The 22,583-nt window shown below is 45.6% G+C and overlaps 3 protein-coding genes across 5 annotated transcripts; 2 read left to right on the forward strand and 1 right to left on the reverse strand.

Annotated features, from left to right (window-relative positions):
• The first annotated feature begins 927 nt into the window (after positions 1-927).
• Positions 928-5,958, forward strand: LOC119224434 (protein NYNRIN-like). Of its 3 annotated transcripts, XM_062559887.1 has the most exons (3): positions 928-4,096; positions 4,627-4,666; positions 4,697-5,958. In XM_062559887.1, exons 1-2 carry the CDS (start codon positions 928-930, stop codon positions 4,653-4,655), a joined length of 3,198 nt encoding a protein of 1,065 aa, XP_062415871.1. In that variant the 3' UTR covers positions 4,656-4,666; positions 4,697-5,958. The 3 variants fall into 3 exon arrangements, with proteins under 3 accessions (XP_062415871.1, XP_062415870.1, XP_062415872.1); XM_062559886.1 differs by having other exon boundaries at positions 928-4,666; XM_062559888.1 differs by having other exon boundaries at positions 928-3,231; positions 4,627-5,958.
• A 3,745-nt stretch (positions 5,959-9,703) lies between these two features.
• On the forward strand, positions 9,704-14,078 carry sost (sclerostin). Its single transcript, XM_037463800.2, has 2 exons — positions 9,704-10,155; positions 12,115-14,078. Exons 1-2 carry the CDS (start codon positions 9,903-9,905, stop codon positions 12,525-12,527), a joined length of 666 nt encoding a protein of 221 aa, XP_037319697.2. The 5' UTR covers positions 9,704-9,902; the 3' UTR covers positions 12,528-14,078.
• Positions 14,045-18,692, reverse strand: LOC119195700 (uncharacterized). Its single transcript, XM_062560254.1, has 10 exons — positions 18,613-18,692; positions 17,263-17,360; positions 16,866-17,012; positions 16,476-16,648; positions 16,079-16,215; positions 15,856-15,949; positions 15,230-15,562; positions 14,854-15,028; positions 14,636-14,757; positions 14,045-14,365 (listed from the first exon to the last, which is right to left on the reverse strand). The coding sequence occupies exons 2-10, from the start codon at positions 17,345-17,347 to the stop codon at positions 14,045-14,047; spliced, it is 1,587 nt and encodes a 528-aa protein (XP_062416238.1). The 5' UTR covers positions 17,348-17,360; positions 18,613-18,692.
• Positions 18,693-22,583: the final 3,891 nt, after the last annotated feature.

Here is a 22,583-nt window from a genome sequence, read left to right on the forward strand (position 1 = left end):
TGACCGTGTGGGAAACACATCTCAAGAACGCCTTCATGAACGGGCTTCTGCCCGACGTCAAAACTGCCACAGAACACTCTGTCGTGGGTCTGGAAGATGCAAGGCTCACAGAAGTGGTAAAACATGCACGGCACAATTATAAAATGTATGTGGAAAATCAAATGTGTCAAGACAAACGCAGCAAGCAGACTGGGGAGAGAGCCCAACTCGCGATGCTCCAAGCCGTAAAACAGATGACACTGGGTGCAGAAGGAGGACGAGACACCCACCCATCCGGAAATTCTTATGGGAGGGGCCAACAGAGAGGACGAGGCTGGGGAATGGATCGTGGAAGAAGAGGGCGTTTCCAAGGAGGAGCACCACGAGATATGCAGCCTGACGAATGCTTCCTCTGTGGACAAACAGACCATTGGTACAAAGACTGCCCCTACCGTTCTAACCAGGCACGTCAGCCACGTGGGCGACAGCGCCACCCCGGGACTGACAGAGGTGGTCAACAATTCGGCACTTCAGACTGACGGTGTGTGTGTGAGGGAGATTGCACGTGTGAAGGGATGACGACTGCTGCCTCTCCAAAACAGGAAAGTAGAAGACAACACACACAAACACAATGCTGCAATGAAGATCTGCTTCCTCGCACGCACACCCACATAAACGCACACACACAATGCTGCAATGAAGATCTGCTTCCTCGCACGCACACTGCAGAACAACATGCTGTTTTGCTCAGCATCATTTCTCACTTAGAGCAACAGCAACGGAATACATCCACACCACCACCACTCACGTATGCTATGTTTTCATCAGATGCATACAAAGATATGCCAACTACAAGAGTAATTGTGGAAGGGAAAGAATTGACGTTTTTAGTAGACTCCGGGGCTACTCATTCAGTAATTAAAAAAAAAACATTTTCCAAATCAAAAAATGAGTGGGCGGTATGTATATTCTCAAGGGGCTTCAGGTTTGACTGTGACAGAAAAATTTACTACACCTATGACGAGTGTACACTCTGACGAGACTGACCTAAAACCTGACATAAAAGTAAAACATTCTTTTTTACTCTCTTCACTTTGTCCCGTAAATCTGATGGGCAGAGACTTGATGTGTACCTATGGTATTTGTTTGACGTCATCTCCAGACGGCCTTAAAGTGGTTAGGCGTAGAGCCGCACTCCAAATGATGCAAAAGGCTCCCTCTAATCCTCTTTTTGTGTATCAGTGGTGGATCCCGATCGATGACGCTCGGAGGCTAAGCCAGGCTGGTGAAGCACGGGTTTCTCCTCATGCAGACCGTATGAACCCTGAACACCTGCATTGCACAACATATGTGTCAGAGGGTCCAGACGACTCTTTTGAAGAGACATTTTTTGAGACCCTCAGTGATGCAATTGCCTGTTCTACTTTGTACTGGTCAACTTGTAAATCTGCTGTGTCTATTTCTCTGTCTTCCACGCAGAAAGAGCTGTTTCAAGTTCCCGGCTCCTATCCCCATGTCTCACTGTCTAAAGGACGCCTTGACCAATGGAGGGATTTGGGACCATTTGTGGCTCAGTGTGAATCTCTCACTGACTGGGAGGAGACAATCGATCCGCTTGTTCTGCGCTCCGCATCTACAGGGTTTCACAGAACTCACTGTGTACTTCTCACACCAGCTTGTCGATCTGTCTATGTGTTTTATGAGCACAACGATAAAGTTGAAACATTTTTAACAAATCCCACATCGATTTCTCCCGCTCTTGCTTCTGTTCCACAGACACTCTGGGCGGCACACAAATATGACGTAGGCTTGATCAACAACTGCCAACCGGTCGTCATCACTCCACGTTCTGACTTCCGCCCCCACAAACACCAGTACCCCCTGCGACAAGAGGCCATAGATGGTATCACGCCTGTATTCAATTCGCTCCTGGAGGCAGGAGTGATAGTTCCATGTCCAGACTCACCGGTCAGGACGCCAATATTTCCAGTAAAAAAAATCAGAGATGCTGGCAAGCCTACAGAATGGCGTTTCGTGCAGGACCTAAAAGCAGTAAATGCGGCTGTTCATGCACGGGCACCAAATGTTCCTAATCCTTACACAATCCTAGCTCAGATTCCTCCTGAAGCTAAATGGTTTTCTGTTGTTGACCTGTCAAATGCCTTTTTCAGCGTGCCAGTCGACAAAGACAGTCAATTTTGGTTTGCATTCAACTTCAACGGTAAGCCATACACCTTCACTCGTTTGTGTCAAGGCTATACCGAATCACCCACAATCTACAATGATGCGCTCAGAGAAAGCTTGGAGAGCTTAACGCTCTCTCCCGGCTCTGCACTTCTGCAGTATGTTGACGACTGTTTAATTGCAGCTCCTACTCAGACGCAGTGTCAGACAGACACGCTTAAACTACTCAAACATTTAGCAAAGGAAGGCCACAAGGCCAGCCTTTCTAAATTACAATTTGTGTCTCAAAATGTGCATTTCCTAGGTCATGACATATCTGGAGAAGGAAAAACCCTCTCCCCAAAAAGAATCGCCGCGATCGCATCAATACCGAAACCCAACACCAAAAAACAAATGATGTCCTTTTTGGGCATGTGCTCATACTGTCGATCATTTATTCCAAACTACTCACAAATGGAACAACCGTTATCAAACCTAATCCATGGAAAAAATCTTACAGCACACGACAAAATAATCTGGACTGAAGAGGGTCATGCGGCCTTCACACAAATGAAATATGCTTTGCAAACTCCTCCGACTCTTGGACTGCCGAATCCGAATAAGCCATTTACTCAGACAGTAGATGAAAGACAGGGCTGCATGACTTCTGTGCTGCTACAACCACATGGTGATAAACTCCGCCCGGTTGCGTATTTCTCCGCAAAACTCGACCCTGTCGCTGCAGGACTGCCACAATGTTTGCGCGCTGTGGCCGCGGCTGAAAGAGCGCTCACTGCCTCACGTGACATAGTGGGTTACGCACCACTCACTCTGCTCGTTCCGCACGCGGTTTCTTTGATTCTCCTCGAACAGAAATCCTCTCACCTTTCTGCGGCTCGCTATTTACGGTACCACACATGTCTCCTCGACATGCCGAATGTCACAATAAAACGTTGTACTAACCTTAACCCTGCATCCTTACTTCCTATTCCTGGGGATGGGGAGGACCACAACTGTTTGGCTGAGCTCCAAGCTCAGTGCACTCCTCGTCCTGACCTAGTGGACACTCCACTAACTAACAGCGACATGGTAATGTATGTGGATGGATCCGCCTCTCGCGATCCTCAGTCTGGTGAAAATTGTGTTGGTTTTGCTGTTGTTTCTGACTCTGGTGTGCTGTGTTCAGGTCCTCTGCCATGTCACCTCTCAGCCCAGGCAGCTGAGCTCATCGCTCTGACCGAAGCCTGTAAACTGGCTAAGGGTAAAACAGTCACAGTTCACACTGACTCTCGCTATGCGTTTGGTGTAGTACATGATTTTGGGGCACTGTGGAGACACAGGAATTTCCTTAAATCGGACGGTAAGCCCATCCTACATCACACTCTCATTGCTGAACTGTTGGAATCCATCTTGCTACCCACGGCAATTGCTGTCTGTAAATGTGCAGCCCACACGTCTAATACAGATGATGTATCACGGGGAAATGCTCGAGCAGACTCGGCTGCAAAAGCTGCTGCTCTGCGCTCGCTCCCAGCTTCCTCTGTTTTCATGTGCTCTCAGGTGTCAGTTCCCTCCTCTCTTACAGCGATGCAGTCCCTCTCCACCCCTGATGAAAGACGGCTTTGGTCCATATCTGGCTGTATTTACACCAACGGCCTCTGGACTGGACCCGAGGGCAAGCCGTGTTTACCTAAACATTATTTTGCCCATTATGCTAAGTTGACTCATGGGTTAGACCATGTGTCAAAAGGTGGAATGTTACGTGCACTTAATGAGACGTGGTTTACAAAAGGGTTCACAGCATATGCACAAAAATTTTGTTCTGCATGTGTCACCTGTTCTACTCACAATGTAGGCAGGCCCGTGGGCGTGTCCAGCCAGGCTGCACACCCACCACCAACCCGCCCTTTTGAGCACATTATGATGGATTTTGTGGAGTTATCTCCATCTGAAGGTAAGAAACACTGTCTGGTGATGGTAGACATGTTTTCCAAGTGGGTTGAGGTTTTTCCATCAAGCAAACAAACCGCTGCAACAGTGGCCAAGGCCCTGATTTCTGAAATCATTCCTCGATGGGGCATTCCGGCTAAAATATCAAGCGACAATGGTTCTCATTTTGTCAACGAGGCCATTACAGAATTAAGTGCATACCTAGGTATTGATTTAAAAACACACTGCGCATACCATCCAGCCAGTGGAGGGGCTGTGGAACGAGAAAATGGCACACTCAAAACCAAATTGGCAAAGTGCTGTGCAGACACAGGTCTGCCCTGGACAAAAGCCCTGCCTCTAGTGTTGATGTACATGCGTATGAGAAAACGAACACGAAGCAACCTGAGTCCCTTCGAGATATTGTTTGGTTTTCCTCCTCACGTAGGAACCGAGGCACCGACGGCACCACTCCCTTCAACCGCGCTATGTGAACATGAAATGTTAACATATTGTGCACAACTCTCTTCTGCTCTGTCTAACATACGACAACAGGTTGCAGCCGCCCTCCCGAAACCAGCTGAAGGACCACTCCACAAACTGAAACCTGGTGACTTTGTGGTGGTGAAAGACTTCAGAAGAAAGAACTGGAAAGCACGACGCTGGCAGGGACCGTTCCAGATTCTCCTTGTCACCCAAACAGCTGTCAAAGTAGCTGAAAGGGCAACTTGGATCCACGCATCCCATTGCAAGAAGGTTCCAGATCCAGTACCAGCAGTGGGCTCAAGCGACCCTACCCCCACAACAAGTGTCAATCAACCGACACCACCGTTGCAGTGACCACGGACGGGTTCACAACGGGCAGTTGACCGACAGACACACAGTGCATTGTGATCTGTGTTGACTGTCTACAACGCGGATGCCTCACAAGAAAGAAGGTTGGCAGACTCCACATACCAACGTGTACCTACGGACCAACACAAGAAGAAGAACACGACCAGGACCCCTCCACATAGACACAGTAGTCGTTTGTGTCATTACGGTTTCATTCATATTATTGCTTGCTTCAGTTTCATTGTATCTTAGCATCTTTTTGTGATTTGTAATCAGCTATCTAAAGAGTGGTTCTCCCTTATCATGGAACGGCAACGGCCATGGAGCCCCCTTAGACGACTGGGGGGAACTCGTGTAACCATGTGTTTATTTGCAAGTGTCACTTTGTTTGTGTTAATTCCATATTCTGGACATGACTCTGACAATGACCCCAACAGTGACTCTGACTCCCTGGTCGACCTCAACACTTACGACCTCGATACATACGCATAGTGACATTTTTATATTCTCATGTTTCTGTGTTCATTCCTTTTGTTTCATATTTGCTTGCTAAACGACCTGAGACTTGGTCTCACAAAAACATATTTTTGCAATATTATGTGTGATTAAAGAATAATCAAAAGAGTGGAATGTAATGGTAAAATATGTTATAACATAATCTTATGCCAAAAGATTAATTATTGTCTGTAATGAAGCAATGTGAGAAGAAAAGGGAGACCCAAAAGTTGCCTTTTGCAGCTATGTGAAGGAGGATAGTCAAACTGGCCTTCACCCGAATGCTCGAACAAAGGAACCCTGTTACTCCCATCTTTGCCTTGATTCTTTTCCTGCTTGATTTGTAACTTTTCATTTGTGTTATCTCACAGGTGGTTTAGAGTTTCAGGCTTCAGTAGCTCTCGTGTCTGCATACCACTAGAAATGACCTTCATGTGTGTGTATAAGAACTCAGCATTTTCACTGCTCGGAGACGCCATCTCCACAGAGCACCGTGATACGTGCCTGTGTAGTTGACCTCCTGCTTGCAAGCAATAAATGGACTTTCTGCAACTTTGATCATTCATCAAGACTCCGTTTTATTAGACAAATCATTCTCTTCTACCGAGCTTATTGAAATATTCCACAACACCTCGCAGCGTCGATAATCAACGAGCTAATAGAGAGATTGAAGGTTGATTTGTTTCACGAATGTTATTTGAGGGAAAACATTTCTTCACCGTTGGAGGGGTTTAAGGTGGGAATCCGTTTAGTGTTGTTACATGCAGCTGTAAATACATCCAGATGCGAAGCCACTTACAACGTAGATATGATACGATCTCCATTTCGAAGGCACAAACGCCGATAAATATCTGTGTGTCATACACAGCGATAACAGATTTTCCACCATGGTCTGCTTTGTAACTTCATCTGTGCTCTTAGTGTAGATTTGTCCCGACAGAAGAGATCTTGTTCTTTTGAAGGCTGATTTGTGCGTAGTAATTGGTCCGGATTGTTCTTATGTAAACAGTGTGAGACGGCTTTTCAAATGGAACAAACCACACTGAAGCATCAGGACATTGGTAACTGATCCACATCTGAGAACAACATACCAGCAAATATTCAAAATATGCATTTATTTAACAAGTTTTTACCCATTTTTCGACTTCAGAGTGGATAAATATACAATGCGTGGTTTTCATCCAGATTTTGCTGCCCTCAGCTTCGGGTAGATCCTGTAATGAGCAACACATGCTGCGGAGGAATTATCTTTTATGGACTTATATTGAGTCAAAATATTGCAAAAAAACCTCCGACGGTTTGCTGAGGTGGAAGCTGGTTAGTCGGTGAAAGTGAAATGTGACAAAGTGCGAAGAGAAAAGGACTTGAATAAATCATGATGCACACGAAGCAACTTAATAGTCCACCGGGGAGACCAAAAAAAATGAGGGCAGACAAAAAAGAGCCGCATTAGCAACGACGAGGCGTCACGCATCAGTGATTAACGTTCTAGAAGCATTTAGAAAAGCACAGAAACATTTCTCACAACGCCACGGAAAATGTTCCCAACTAAAAAAGTGATGCACACAGAAATGTTGCGGTCGGCCCTTTTTTTTTAACTTTATTTTTGACACTACTGTGATGGACAGGTCTCTGTGGCCAAAGAACCCCGGGGCAAAATGGACAAACTCAAGGCGTCACAACCGTCGGTCCACAAACCAACGGGTCCCGTCACCATGGCGACGCTCACGGCCTGATGTCACCGCGTTGACGTTTTCATCCGTCGTGAAGCTCTCTGCGCTGCAGCTGCTCTTTGTGAGAGATGCTGCATGCGGCATGCGGTGCGCATTTCACCGGGACGTACTGCTCTGTCTGTCAATGTTGCACCTTGAACTTTGACCCTCTATCTGTCCACGGTGCAAAGGCTTGTGGGTCACAAATGAACGTTGGCTTGAATATTTTAGCATGCAGCTGGGTGCACAACGTGGTGTGCACATCATGTCCAGTGTTCTGGCTCTCATGCGAAATGTGGATTCTTCACATTTCAGCTTTAACATTGTTTGCAATGTTTGAGCAATGCTTGCGCCTTGTCATAGTTTTGTTGATATAAAAAGAACTTTTAGGAATATGAATTAGTTTTTCAACAAAAGCTTTTTTTTTCATTTAATCAACAGCAGTAGCCAAAGGTTGAATTGGGATGTACCTGTATCTGTAAATGAGAGGAAACCAGACCATACTCTAATGAGTTAAGGACCCTATCAGTCTTTGTCACACTGTGTGGTGGTACCGAAAAAGTCTCAACTACTCAGTCTTCTACTCAGCCCTGCGTGAATGGAATGTGAATCGAACTTTTAAATACGAGGCGGGGTCACATTCGACATGTGGCCATTTGCTCCACTGCGTCCATGAAGCGGCCACTGTTCTCCCCCGTCCGCGGCTCCATGCGGGAGGGGGGGGGGGCGGGGGAGGGGCCTCCCCACTCTGCATGATTGCGGTGGACACACAATGAATAATTCACTCTCTCGAACCCTCGGGGTTCGAACACGGCACAGTTTCAAACAACAATATCTCCTTCATTAGGATCTTGCTAACCTGTGTGATCGAGCCCTTTCCCCAAAAAGCACACACACGCACACACGCACACACACACACACACACACACACACAGAGAGCCGAGGACAGTTTGTTTATGAACTGAAAACACGCTGCAGGCTCACTCGCAATCCGGGGAGCATCTGATTGTTATTTGGGCCTCGCTGTGCTGTTATCAAGATAAAAAAAAAAACACTGCGCTGGGGGGGGGGGGGGGGGGGCCCAGGGGCTCCACAAAGAAACCCGGAGAGAGAGAGAGAGAGAGGCCTAAATGGAGACCGGCGCTGACAACGGTCGGGACGCCGGCGAGGACGGGGGGGAGGGGGGCGGGGGGGGGGGGGGGGGGGGGGCTGCAATCAGAGGCGGCTTCGTGCAGACAGTCGGATCAGCCCAAAAACAAAGATGTTCTGGCTCCGGGCCTTGAACTCCGTAGGAGGACCTGACCGTCAGCCGCGGTTACCATGGGACACATCGGCCCGTGGGTTACCATGACGACGGCGTCGCACATCAACATGAAGAAACACTTCATGAGAGCCGGATGGGGTCGAGAGTTGAAGGTGTTTTAACATTCATGCAACGGGAATGTTAACCGTGGAAACGGTTGTGTTGTATTTTGGCTTTTTTACATAAACCCAGCCTTCTTCCCAGGGAAGAACCCAGTGAGGTTTAAGCAAAACAAAAACACGGCGTGACCAAAAAAAACACAAGCCTCCTATGCAACATGTGTTTGTGATTGAAAATGAATATGTTTGAACTCTCCCAATGAAGTGATATGACATGAAAATGTGTCAAAGCCGTGACGTCTCCACGTGACTTTGAAGCACACAGCTCACCTCTGACCTCCCTCGCTGCACAAGGCACGAGGTCCATTCTCCCTGCAGGGGGCAGTGTTTGAGTGAGAGTCACCCGGCACCGCGTCAGTGGTCCACGTTGAGCTGCTCCAACCCGAAATGTGTCAAATCATCACATGAACTCACACCTTATCGCCGGGGGGGGGGGGGGGGGGGGGGGGGAGGAGGGAAGGAGGTGATGGAGGTGTGAAGAGATGGATGAACTGAGACGGCAGCGTTGGATCACATGAGGCATTAATAACTCACATGACTCGGAGGAGCAGGATAAGGAGGCGCAGAAGGAGCGAGATTGTAGCCCAAAATAAATAAAGCGCCTTGACAAATGAAAGACTGGCTTTTCATACATGGAATGCTGCAGGAATTATTCATGGGGAGGTGGAGGAGGAGGTGGAGGAGGAGATGCAGTTGTACACCTAAGTCCAACCACTACACTGTGAGATGAGCAGACAGACGTTAGCTCCTTTTCTCTGTTTTCTCTGTTCCTCTCCTCATCCCCTATTGTTTCATCATTTCCTCTCACTTTCCTTCTTCCACTCTCTCCATTTCCTCATGTTTCCATCCTGCTTCTACCTTTCCGATAGTGACTCCACCTTTTCCTTATTTTTTGCATCTCCCCTCTCACCTTTCCTCCTCTCCTCACTTGCCCCACCCATCTCTACTTTCTCCCCTCTATTGTCTATTTCCTCCTCCTCCTCTCATTTATTTACATTTCTGCATCTCCTTTCATGTCCTTCTCCTCTCCATAACTTCCTCATACTGCTTTACCACTGTCCTTTCCTCCATCTCCCTCTTCTCTCACTTTCCATCCATCTACCCCCCCCCCCCCTCCTCCCTTCCCAGCTTCTCAATGAATCTCTCTCCGGGTTCGACCCCGCCCACTGCGCGTCATCGCTTTAATTGTCCGCTTTGAGGAGAGCGCGCTTAAATACGGGCAGCGCCTCTTTCTTGCACCGAGGGTGGATGTGACAACTCGTCTCTCTCTCTCTGTGTCTCTCTCTCTGTCTCTGTCTCTCTTTGTCTCTCTTTGTCTCTCTGTCCCTGTCCCGCTCCTCACTCGCTGGTGGCCTCGGAGCGAGCAGCATGCAGGTGTCTCTGGTCCTCGTCGTGCTGCTGCAGGGATGCTGCGCCGCCGCGAGAGGATGGAAGCTACTAAAGAACGACGCCACGGAGATTTTACCGGAGTACACGGGAAACACTCGGACTCCTCAGGAGGCCACGCTACAGGCATCCGACAGCAACAGCAACAACAACAACAACAACAACAACAACAACAACGGCAGTATAAATAACCGGGCGAAAGCCGGCGGAAGGGCAGCGAACACAGTCTCCTACAGTAAGTTATTTTTGAATAAATAAATAAATAATTATAGTATCCAGACTAACCGAAACACTTTGTTGATTAAAAAGTGAGGAAACTTAACCGATGAAAAGATATGTGTAAACGGATGCATTTACACGTGAGTGGGTGCGCGCTCACATGTATCGTCTCTATTATTATCTTGATGAAGGATTTCAAATGCATCATTATCAATGTAGAGTCAACAATGTTATACTTAAGTGGATGTTGATTTCGATGATTTGTTTTACACGTATAAATATATACATACGCGCGTGTGTGTGTGTGTGTGTGTGTGTGTACACAAATAATAATACTAATCATAATTAAATAATTATTTATTTTATGCCTGAAAAGTTCCTTTTGACAATTTATCTGCTAATTAAATGATTATTATTTGGTGTGTTTTTCTGAATGGACATAATCCACTTTTACTGAATTTTATCTCGAGACATAATCATCGGATAAGTGAGGTAAACTGTCTAAACACCCGTCACCTGCCTCTTTGACCTGGTGCCTCCCAGAGGAGCAGGACCTTGTGGGGAGGTTTTTTTTTTTTTTTTTTACTCTTGTTGTGCTTCTTCGATGTGGAACGTTCACAGATACATCGAGGCTTTTTTCACCTTGTCTTCCTGCTTATTTCCGTCTCTCTTTATACCATTAATCAAGCTGTACTTACATCACCATGATTGCAACAACATGTCTCCAAAGAAAAAAAACAAAAACCTACAGTCGGTTCCTCAGGGGGATGTCAGGAGGAGGAGAGGGAGAGGGAGGGAGGAGGCGGGGAGGAGGGGGGGGGGGGGGGAGGTTAAATGCAACACTGCCTCTGACAATGATTCCCACCTGTGGCAAGTAAAGGTTTCATGTTCTGATTCCAGAGGTGATTGTAGAGCGATCTGTAGAGCGATCTCTGGTGGACTCAAGATGGGTGGTGAGACGTTTTCACACATTTGTCTTTATTCAATCACTATGGGGGGAGAGGGGGGGGTTGGATACATGAGCAGCTCAGTAAGAGTGACTGATGAGGACATTCCAACAAGCCCAAATTATATTATTATATTTCTTATCAGCCTGTTCTTCAGGAAGAGCACCGTGTTGAGGCTCACACAGAGGGGGGGGGGTGTGGGATTCTCCTGGATTATATTCTTCAACCGACTGTGGGACGTCCTGCTTTTGGTTCCTGTGGGGTCACAGCGGAGCCCCCCCTCCCGCCCCTCCTGCTCACGCAAACTGTGCAGGCCGCCACCATTACGGTGAGGCCGAAGGGCACATATAGGTCAGGGAACGGGACAAACTGGGCCTCGGGGCGGTTACGGGTTCAAACCAAGTCAGGGAACGGGACCAACTGGGCCTCGGGGCGGTTACGGGTTCAAACCGAGTCAGGGAACGGGACCAACTGGGCCTCGGGGCGGTTACGGGTTCAAACCAAGTCAGGGAACGGGACCAACTGGGCCTCTGGACTCCTCCCCTGTCTGAACCAACAGTTTTTGTTAAAAAGAAGAAAAAGACAATAACTCTGGTTTAAAAAAAGGCTAAACATGTGAGTGTGTCGACTCTTGTGGCAGATGTGCAGTTCGTTCAGAATCTTTTCTTGTTTCTTTGAAATAACCGGACAGCTATTGGCTCCTTGGGGCCGGCGCCGTGTGCCAGCTTCTCCTTCCAGCCCCCGAAACCTCCATTACGTGTGATTGAGCTGTTTAATGGCCCCGTGGTCTGGGTTTGCTATCAGCTGATTGCTGCCAGCTGGATCTCTGTCAACCGCTAATGATCGGACCATCAATCAAACTCTGACGCTCTGATATGATCTTTGCTTCAATTCGCATTAAGTCGGACTTATGAAAAAAGTGCATTTTTCGGCTGCACATTCCGCGTGACGCGTTGAGTCGATCTATTCTTAATACAATTAACCGGTGTGTCCTTGTGGCTCTTTTCCTTCTCTTCTTTTCGACCCAGGCGCCGCGGAGCTGAGCTGCAGGGAGCTGCGCTCCACCCGCTTCATCGCCGACGGGTCGTGCCGCAGCGCCAAGCCGGTGAAGGAGCTGCTGTGCTCGGGCCAGTGCCTGCCGGCGCACCTCATGCCCAACTCCATCGCCCGCGGCAAGTGGTGGAGGGGCAGCGCTTCGGACTACCGCTGCATCCCGGCCCACTCTCGGACGAGGAGGGTCCAGCTGCACTGTCCCAGCGGCAGCACCCGGACTTACAAGATCCGCGTGGTCACCTCCTGCAAGTGCAAGCGCTTCAGGCCCCACCACAACCAATCGGAGGCCAAGGAGGTCCCGAAGACGCAGCGCAGCAAGAAGCGCGCCCGCTTGCCCCAGGACCGGAGCAAGAACAACACGCCGACGCTGACGGGCAACTCGTACTGATGCAACCCCTTCAGCACGCCGAGACACACGCACGCGCACACACACACGCACACACACATTACACACACAACTGATCTCCTTTGAATGGGAGGAGAGGCTAAAGAAAGAGGGAATCGATAAGCTAATTTCTGGCCTGGTATTTAAATCATTGGTCTCTATTTTCTTTCAGCGTATTTGTGAATCCTGCTGCTTATTTGCATGAGGAAAGGAGTCAGGGTGAGGAATCAGGGCCAGGAGTCAGGGCCAGGAGTCAGTGCTAGGAGTCAGGGCCAGGAGTCAGGGCTAGGAATCAGGGCTAGGAGTCAGGGTTAAGAGTCAGGGTTAGGAGTCAGGGCTAGGAGTCAGGGCTAGGAGTCAGGACTAGGAGTCAGGGCTAGGAGCCTTCGCCACGGCTGCGACCAGTCCAGAGACGTTGGATGGCTTCAGATAACCCCAACAGCCCCCCTTATTTTTTTTCTTTCCTCTTCGTCCTCATATCAAAACAGCTTTCTTTTTAATGCGGCGTCCTCCCACGAGGCCCGCGAGCCCATCTGTGCAAACATCCAGCGGATGCTGGAGCCACTCAGCTCGCCTTTTTTTTTTTAAAAGGCCCCCAAAAAAAAGGTGCATCCTCGCTCCAGAGTGGTTGTAACCCATCTCCGTTTGGCACGTGTGCACATGTCAGTGTCCGTATGTATGTGTGTGTGTGTTTGTGTGGAGGAGATGGTACCGGGTTGCGGGCCGGGGGGCGGGGGGCGGGGGGGGGGCTCAGCTACTAGCAGGCCAGCCGGCCTGTTCCGGTGGCGCCTTCGACGGCGACGACTAGACGCACGCAGTCGGGGGAGAAGTCCTGGGACTCCTCCTAATTGCTAAATGAGCTCATTCCTGTGCTATTTCGGTCATTAAAAATGAACAAATAGAAAAGCCATTTCCTCCAGACGAGGCCAGTTCCTGTTTGCTGGAATCACACGCGGACCCAAAATACACAGCAAAAACGTCAGTGTTAATTCAACTCCCATAGAGTCAAATTTAACACTTTCCCTGAGTTTATATAATCCTCACCAGTTCAGAGTTAAATTTACACTTTGGACGGTGTTAATATTTTAACTCCATAATAGTGTTAAAAATGTAACACTTAGAGTGTTGTTTCTTAACACATTTAAGAGTAATTTTTACACTAAACTGGGGTTATTCCTTTTCACTGAGGGTGTTAATTTCTAACATTCACAGTGTTATGTGATGACACTTTAAAGTGTATTTTTACATCTAAATCGTGTTACTCCCTTACTCTTAAAAGTGTTAATTTATATCATTCAGTGTTATTTTACACTAAAGTGTATTCATCACATTTGATGTTCTGAACATGCTTTTTCATTACCAGAAAAAACAAGCATTTGATGAATTAATCTTTTTTAATTACAAATATCCAAGCACCACACAACTGCACTCTATGCACACTTACAGAGAACATAATGGTACAATATAAAGGCACTGACTGGTAGCATGCACTGCTTGACATACAAAACATTTAAACATATTCATATGTCATTCAAAAGTTTTGCCCGCAACTCACAAACTCTTGGAGACTCATCTGTTGTGGTAGCATCAATGTTGTAGACCGTTGTCTGCAGAAAAGTGTAGAAATGGACCAGGGACTCATCATAAGACAAGTTGAACACGTAGTGGGATTTAAACAGTTCATCAAAAGCACCCAACGAGCTGGTGGCTTGGCAGAGGATGAGCTGTTTGTCAACGACGATGTAGAAGGTATCAATCGCCTTCTGGGTTCGGCCAACGGCAAGGATGTATGGTTGTTTAGTCTCCCTTTCCTGCAGATATTCATTGATGCTGCAGCATGACTAAAAAGAAAAAAACATATTATGTGTACACCTTCAGATGAATCTGGTACTTGCTGGTCTATGTAAATGTAATAGACATTTTGTAAACTGCCCCTGTGAATGAAATAATTTGCTTCACTGGAAAAACAGTCCTCAAATAATTGGGACATACTGGCCTGCAATACCATTTATTTGGAAGGAACACAATTTAAAGGCAACAAATGGCTAGCAGGTGCATATAACTAAAAAAACTGTCTCGTGGAATTTTAACAAATGAGGCATATAATGTACCTTATGAAAGTGCACCATTTTCTCCACTGCAGCACTTGGACTTATTTTGGTCCTCTTCCGTCCCGCTGTGGGTGGCAAGAGATAGAGAAGAAGCAGCATGGAAGCGATGTCACTGTCCCAGTCTATCAGGAGGAAAAACAAGGCATTAATGTCTAATAGGAAAAGATGAAAATAGCTAGAAAATTCATAATATGAACAATGCATGCTGTGTAGTTTACCCGTTTCATCGTTCTCTGCAAGTTTCTCAGCAGCTTTTAGAAGTCGGCACAGCTCAGTTGTCGGAGTCAGTTGTTTGGCCTCTTTGATGACCTTGAGCTTGAATGAGGTGTCCCACTTCTCAAGCATCTTGGAGGCTGTTTCAGCACCAAACAGCAGGAGGAAGTCTTGATTCACCTGTTGATCACACACACACAGAAGCGATTTGATATCAGTGTGTGGTATATTAAATGAGTGTAAATCAGAATAAAGATTTTGGAAAAAGACAATCAATAAGCGAGGAAGAAGAATGATTAGGTGTTTTCATGGCTAACATCCAGCAAAACACTGGATATTTTCAAGACTTCGGTTTAAATAAAAGAAATATCAACAACTCACAAGTCCTTTGACATCTAAAAAGCGTGGAAATGTTTTGAAGACATCTGTGCTTCTTTGTGGGTCATGCACTAGGTCCTGACGATGTTGAAACGTCATCTTCATCTTCTGAAATACACTTGCTTCATCAGGGGAGTGAACAAGAAATGAAATGGCCTCCCTGCAGGCATCTCCATCAAGCTGCTGAGGCAGTGTGGTTGCTGATCTTTGGCGCTTTGGTCCTTGTGCTTGATGCACTGAGACTTCTTTGACTGGCCGTTTTGCTGAAGTCCTGGAAATGGTTTTGAGGCGCCACGCTAAATATCCAGTTCCTCTTTCCCCATCATAGAAATGCTCCTGTTACATTTAAATGAATAAACACAAATAATCACAAAACAATCTTACATAAAGTGAAAATACAGCATTGTGAAACATAAGAACAATTACTTATTTAACAGATGTTGTTTTTAATATCCTTATTACCCAAGTAGTTTCAAGTCAGAGCACCATCATGATTGTTAAATTCTGAAATATTTCTGAAATATTTTCAATTTTATAAACAACAGTAGTTATTTTAGAATGAAAACTACAACGCCAAAGCCCTTTACTGTAAATCTGCTGCTGTGTTTTCTTAAGGTTGAATAACTTACATAGCCCTTTGGAGAAAAAGGATCCTTCAGTGAGGGAAAGAGAGTAATAATTCCCAGAGCATACTTCTCCTTCTGCTGACGGGAAGGAATCCTGCTATGGAGAGAAGTCCATCTTTAATCATTTCATTAGTACAAGAAACATTAGTTATATCATTACATTAATTATATCATTACAAGATTACAGTCTTATTACATTTCTTTGTAATTCCTTTTTAAATCTTACCCATGTCTCTCAGTCATATCACTCGCCAATATGTTGACAAGCTGTCTCCGAGTGCGGTGCATTAGTGAATTTTCTGACTTGTACTCCTCAAGAATATCCTCTCCTCCAGGCTTCTTAAGCAAGGCATTTTCTACAATCTACTCACATAACAGGAAAAGGGAAAATAAGGTTCAGTGTTCAATTCAGTCTATTAGAAAAAACATACCACAACATGTCTATATAGACTACGAGTGTTCAGAGGAATGACAAAAAACAGAAGTGTTGTGAAAGTTAAACATCTATGAAGGGAGCAAATAACATTTTCATTGATAAAAAGTGAGTTTGGAACCAAATGCTTAAACGTGACACCTTATAATTGATAGTAAATCAAAATAAGACGTTTCCAGCTCTCAATTACCTCCTTTGCCGCCTCTGACACGGAAGCCTTTGTTGCAGAACTGCTCATGTCTTCTTTGCTGGATCTATTTCTGCCTGTGGTCATACCCAGTTCTCTAAGGTCACTGTCACTTGAAGGAAGTGATATGGTGTCCGTGAGGGAAGATGATGTTGAATGATCTAGAGGAGAAAAGTCTTTAAAAAGAGAGAATTTTATTAACTTAATGTGGCTTTATCCATTTAAGTATAAACATTTTAAGTAACCTTAACGAATTCAGATTATATTTTTATTAATCTGTAACAAATTTCATCTAACCTTGACCACTGCCATGTTCCTTCCATAAAGAAAGGTCAATGTTAGGTGCACCAAATAGCCCTATCCATTAACATTGGTTTTCTTAATGACACCTACCTTCATTGGACATGCTGTCACATACTGTCAGGCACATGTCTGGATTGGCCTCCAACAGCTCTAGAAGAATGTCTTCCTCTACTGCTGTGTCAGTATCATCAAAAATGTCAAGTTGAGCTACATCAGGAAGCCCAAACTTGTTTTTGACTGTAAAAAGGAGGGAATGTAAGCAGATTAAGTCACCTGGAGCAAATTTGAAATCATCCTGCTTAACTCTGTTAAACTAAAAAGAATCATGTACAACCATGTTCTAACTAATGTTGATGATTCCACTGTCATTAATGTAATATAAACTGTTAAATACAAAAGTATTTAAATAGTTCTGCCACAGATCATATTGTGCTGTGATTTGTTGTTAAATTGGCTTCATATTTCATTTTGCCTTCAAATGATTTACCTTCCCTGATGAATTCTGAATAGGTGAAGCCTGAGGGCAATTTGATGTACTTCTTGATACCATTGCATTTCACCTTCAGCAACATCCTGAAACTGCAGCTAGTGAAAAAAGGAAAAAAACGGTTCAATCTCCTGCAAGGAGATGATAACATATGTTTCACCAACAACAGTGATGATTGTTCATCATATGCACAATGTTGCTGTTTCGGCTTACTTTAGACCCATTTCACAAGTAAATAACGGCGGAATTAGTTATGTTGGGTTCACACCACTTGGATAAATCCACTATTGCCCTAAACTCTATTTAAGGAACGAACATTTTAAAAAGTTGTTTGGTTGTTGTCTTGTGGAAGGACCTGATTTAGTATGAATACAAACGTTTAACAAATCTTCATCATAATGTTTGTATTTTAGCTTAGTTTTTATCAGTTTATTGCAATAACTAAACAGTTAAATCTGAACCGCACAGGTAAAGTTAGTAGGCTGGTTCGTTCCACCAGATGAGGTTACTAATCCAGACGTGACGCAGTTTAATTTTCCAACATATCTAGGACTTCCACAGCAGAAACATAGCTGCAGCAGTCGGTATATCTGCCATATTAATGGCGCAGGCCTTCATTACTGACGAAAAACAAACGCGGGCGTGCACAAATCATCTTGAAACTGTCGACAACGCAACAAAGAACTAGCTAGCTAACACCACGGTTTCCCGCAGCACTTTGCAGCCTGCCGCCTTAACTACGGCGTCCCAGTCGGACTCGGACGACCTAGCTAAACAGCGCCGGTAGCCGCCCCCCCCCGTCGGACGACCTAGCTAAACAGCGCCGGTAGCCCCCCCCCCGTCGGACGACCTAGCTAAACAGCGCCGGTAGCCCCCCCCCCCCCGTCGGACGACCTAGCTAAACAGCACCGGTAGCCCCCCCCCCCCCGTCGGACGACCAACCACCTTGACTAACAAGTTTTCTGCGGGAAACCCTGAACACCTTAAGCACATTTTATATTAAAACACACTAACGTAATTTTATGGTTTTACAGTTGCTGGACTAACTTAGTGTTAAAGAATACATTTATAAATTTGAAAATGTTTGAAAATGTTCTCTCATAGAACCATAGTAAATGCAATGTTAAGCACTTGTATCACATTTAAACACGCAACGTACATTTTTACAGTACAGTATAGTACAGTTGATAAATATAAGGAAAAAATGCTAAATCACTCGTTAGCTAGCTAGCAAGCAAATTCCATTAATCCACATGTAAGCACATCGACTGCATCACACCCACTTAACGTTAAAACATGGTTTTAAATAATGACAAACAGCCTTTATAAATTGATAAATGTGGTTCTTACCTTCTTAAACGAATATCCCAATCCCACACAGCTTTCTTCTGGGCGTTTAGCTTAGTTCACTGCCACGGTAAGTGAAGACAAATCCCGCTCGTCAATGAATGACCGCGAAAAAACCGGATGTGGAAAGTAACTCAAAATAAGTGTATGCTCCGAACTCCGTGAAATGAAGTCCCCCTCAGAGCTTTTTCTGCACTGTAAGTGTTAAAATAACACACAAATCAACACCCATTCACTCGGAATAATTTACACTGGGAATTTAACTCGAATCAACACTACAATTTTTGCTGTGTAAATAAGTAACAAAGTGCACATGTGTGTAGGAGGCATCGGAGTGTAGTTGCCTAAGGGCAGAGACCGGAACCGGTTTCTCTCACCCCCCCCCCCCCCCCCCTCTGTAAATAGCTAAATATTTGTATCACTGCATGGACGTCACTGCAGACAGCAGCAGCTCCTCCCTGAGCAGCGGGACAGCGCTTCATGAAGAACACTCACTAAGCCGCCTGCGTATTGTTGGACTAAACTGTACTGACAATGTTTCCCTGATTATGTGCGTGTGTGTGTGTGTGTTTTTTTTTATTAAATAACAACTGGAAGGGGTCTGAGAGCTGTGATTGTACATATCAAACCCGTTCAGGTGTGTTTCAAGAGGGAGGGACTGTTTTTCTACAGACAGAAAAGAAGGACTGCTATTAAAGAATGAACTGCATATTTATTTTTTATTTCCACATTTAAATTATTTATTCAACCTTTTTTGTAGTAAATGATATCCATTATTGTCATATAGTATGATAGAGACGTTGGAGATGAAATACTGTACAGAACATGAATAAAGTAAAGGCAGATATATTTGAAAGAGCCGTTGTACTTGCTGTCTCTTCATCTTTGAATGTGTTGAAGGTTACACTTTGATCTCCTCGTGTACCATCAGTGGGTGGAATATAAATGTGTTATTATTAATGTATTATAACTCGCCTTCAGATGATCATTTAAGTGCAATTTTGAGGGACTTCTCTTTACTGGAGTACTTTTTAGCAACTTTTGCTCAGCTACAAATTTGAGACAAATATAGTAATAATTCTATTAATAAATTACATTCTATAGTAGCTCTTCAGATTTTGATTATTTGTATAAAAATCGGCAAACAATTACTATGCATTTCTGTTGATTAGTCATTAAAGTACTGTATTTAAAATAATTACCTGCTGCAACATTAAAGTCGCAAACACATAAATGCATCAATAATGCATCAGATTTTTGGGGTTATATATATATAATTCAATAGTATTGACTAATACTATTGATGTGAATTTAAAAGATGCTCACAACTTTATCGTTGTCTGTTAAAAATACTATTAAATGTTTATATTTGGTAAATATGCGGTTAAAGTAAAATGCATTTGCACTTGCTCAGTGGGTGCTTTCTGGAGGCTCAGTGGGTGCTTTCTGGAGGCTGTGGGTGCTTTCTGGAGGGTGTGTGGGTGCTTTCTGGAGGCTCGAGGTCATGCAATCCAGGCACCGAAGGACGTACCGGACAAAAGAAAAAGAGGTGCTTGAGCCGAGTTTTATCAGCGAATGTTATTTTTAATTAGCGGGACAAGAGCTCCCTTCCAGGGCCAAATAAGCCTGGTGTTAACGCAAAACAGGAAAATCACTGTGGCAACTGCGGTCCGAGGGCTCGTCTTTTGTCGTGCCAGCGGGAGAACGGTAGATATTACATTTCCGACGTCACCCGTAATATGCAGTCATTACGTCATCTCCGAGCCCAGCTTTCCAAGGGAGAACAGACGCGCCATGCTTTCACTCAGGCGGCTCGGGCGGAGGACGCGCGTTCCCACGAAGGCCAGAACACGCACTCAGGAGCGGTGCCTTCTCACATCGGCGCCGACCAAAGCATCTGCCCCGCGTTACTGCGCGCACGCGCGCGCGCTCACAACCTGCAGGTGACCCGCTCGGATCCGGGGGGGCGCGCGAGGAGAGGGCCGGGGCCCGCGTCTGTTATTCCCTACGACACTTCGCCGTGGGGGGGGGGATTAGATGCACGACACGCTGACCACAGTAGATGATGAAGAATGGACACTGGGGGAAAGGAATTAGGCCTTCAATTTGAAAACATCCAAAATGCAATGTACTTGAATTGAAAATAACTGTTTCATTCAGAATTATATTTTTTACCATGCAACAAAAACGTTCTTCTTGAGCCTCTCGGATCAGCTGGAAAATGCATCGACAAAAAGATGAAAACCGGCTGTTTCTGTTTGTAGAGATAATCGGTTCTCTCTGGACAGCCCTGCGAACATATGATGATCTAACGGAATGTGATGAATCGCTGCACATTAAACTACCCGAGAGGATGTAATGGAGCTCGTACTTCTGCAGCAGTCGAAAGCTAAATATGCACATTCATGCAGTGGTGATATTAATAATAGTAAAACACGGACTAGGAACATTTTACTTCAATTAGTTGTATTCATGTTGGTGCTGTAAGTGCATTTTTATTGGAAAGCTTTTTGAAAGCAGACCTCTAACTGAAAGTGGAGTATTTTCAATGAGTGTTTTACTTATGTAAAGGTCCCTCTTAATGCATCGCAGCCATAAATCAAAAGGAAAACACTTGCAGAAATAAGTCCTAATTTTTAGCCTATACAAATTACCGCTGTTTCCTGATCAAAGTCCAGTGACAATCTCCTTCTCAACAGGTCAAAAAAGAGAGCTGTGTGGAATAATGCAGGTTTCCATTCTCCCTCGTCTCAGCTCCCGTATTGGAGCTTGTTGTTCAGGAGGAAGCCGCTTCGAGTGGCTTCAGCACTGTCGACACGAGGCTAACTGAAGCTCAGCCAGTTGCAGAGGAGACAGTTCGAGTAAAATTGACTGCGTACCGTCTCCAAACAAAGAGATGATGTGTGTTTTCTTCTGTTGACAAAACCCACCAGTGGAAACTGACTCGAGGTGACATTCATAGCATGTGAAGCACTTTTTCCCCTCACGTGCCAAAAAAAACGCTCCCAAAACAAAACACAAATCTGACAAGCGTTGTGTTTCTGGTTTGGTCAAATCCCTGCAACGATGTTGCAGGTTGTCCAAGACGATTACGGAGACGCAGGGTATTTACCGAAGGCACCGGGACACCTCGTGTTCAGACATAAATGCCTCTCTACGCACCGGTAGTTTGGGCTCCGGGGCCCCTCGAGTCGAACCTTTCCAGGAGCGGATATTATGGCTCGAGTCAAACACATGTGGACGGTGACGGATGTTTGCGCCGCTCCAACAACTCCCTTTATCAGGACTACAGAGCTAATAGCTTTCCAAACCAAATGGAAACCAGAGGAGGAACGCAGAATACTTCAACTGACATTCTGTTCCTCTTTTTTTTTTTTTTTTTTTTTTTTGGAAAGGTGGGCAGTGTTTCCTGCAGGCCGAGAGCGTAATTTATCAGGGAGGAAAAGAAGCTGGCCGGATATCTTCATATTAACTTCATCCAGACTGCGCCTTTTGGAAGCAATTCACGCCGGTATTTGTCCCCCCCCCCCCCCCTCTCGCTGCGTCCTTAAGGAAGCAAAAGGTGACGCTTCTACCAGAGATGGACAGTAGGCCCAGCGCGGGGTCGCGTAGGCCTCGACCTCTCGGGCCTCTCGGGTCCTCTCGGGCCGGGCGTGCGGAGGGGCGAGCCGGGCCACATGTGCTCAGGACAGCGGGGAGGTGTGGAGGACGCGAAGCAGGGCTGTCAACAAACAATCCTCTGAAGCAGCCGCTGCAAAAGCCCCGAGATTGTACAGGCAGAATTTATTCAGCGTAATCATCACCTCATGGACTGAAACATACCGCTAAGACATTTCAGTTCTGGAATAAATAAGAAAAATATGTGTTTTTCATGGGAATTATTTCTTTGGTGATGCCTTCTAGTGTCAACATTTCTAGAACATAGAAGTGATGGATTTGGTGTAGCTGCTGTTAAACTGTGTGTGTGTGTGTGT

This window comes from Pungitius pungitius, chromosome 21, assembly GCF_949316345.1.
Source record: "Pungitius pungitius chromosome 21, fPunPun2.1, whole genome shotgun sequence".
NCBI lineage: Eukaryota > Metazoa > Chordata > Actinopteri > Perciformes > Gasterosteidae > Pungitius > Pungitius pungitius.

Bases quoted from the DNA above. Each gene is read 5' to 3' on its own strand.
- LOC119224434 (XM_062559886.1), top strand. From the start codon at position 928: ATGAGTGGGCGGTATGTATATTCTCAAGGGGCTTCAGGTTTGACTGTG. The intron at 4,667-4,696 runs ACAAACTGAAAC...ACTTTGTGGTGG, and splicing joins ACCAGCTGAAGGACCACTCC to TGAAAGACTTCAGAAGAAAG.
- sost (XM_037463800.2), top strand. From the start codon at position 9,903: ATGCAGGTGTCTCTGGTCCTCGTCGTGCTGCTGCAGGGATGCTGCGCC. The intron at 10,156-12,114 runs GTAAGTTATTTT...TTTTCGACCCAG, and splicing joins AGCGAACACAGTCTCCTACA to GCGCCGCGGAGCTGAGCTGC.
- LOC119195700 (XM_062560254.1), bottom strand. From the start codon at position 17,347: ATGTTGCTGAAGGTGAAATGCAATGGTATCAAGAAGTACATCAAATTG. The intron at 17,013-17,262 runs GTAAATCATTTG...TCCTTTTTACAG, and splicing joins TTCAGAATTCATCAGGGAAG to TCAAAAACAAGTTTGGGCTT. The intron at 14,366-14,635 runs GTACATTATATG...TTTTCTTTTTAG, and splicing joins AAATGGTGCACTTTCATAAG to TCATGCTGCAGCATCAATGA.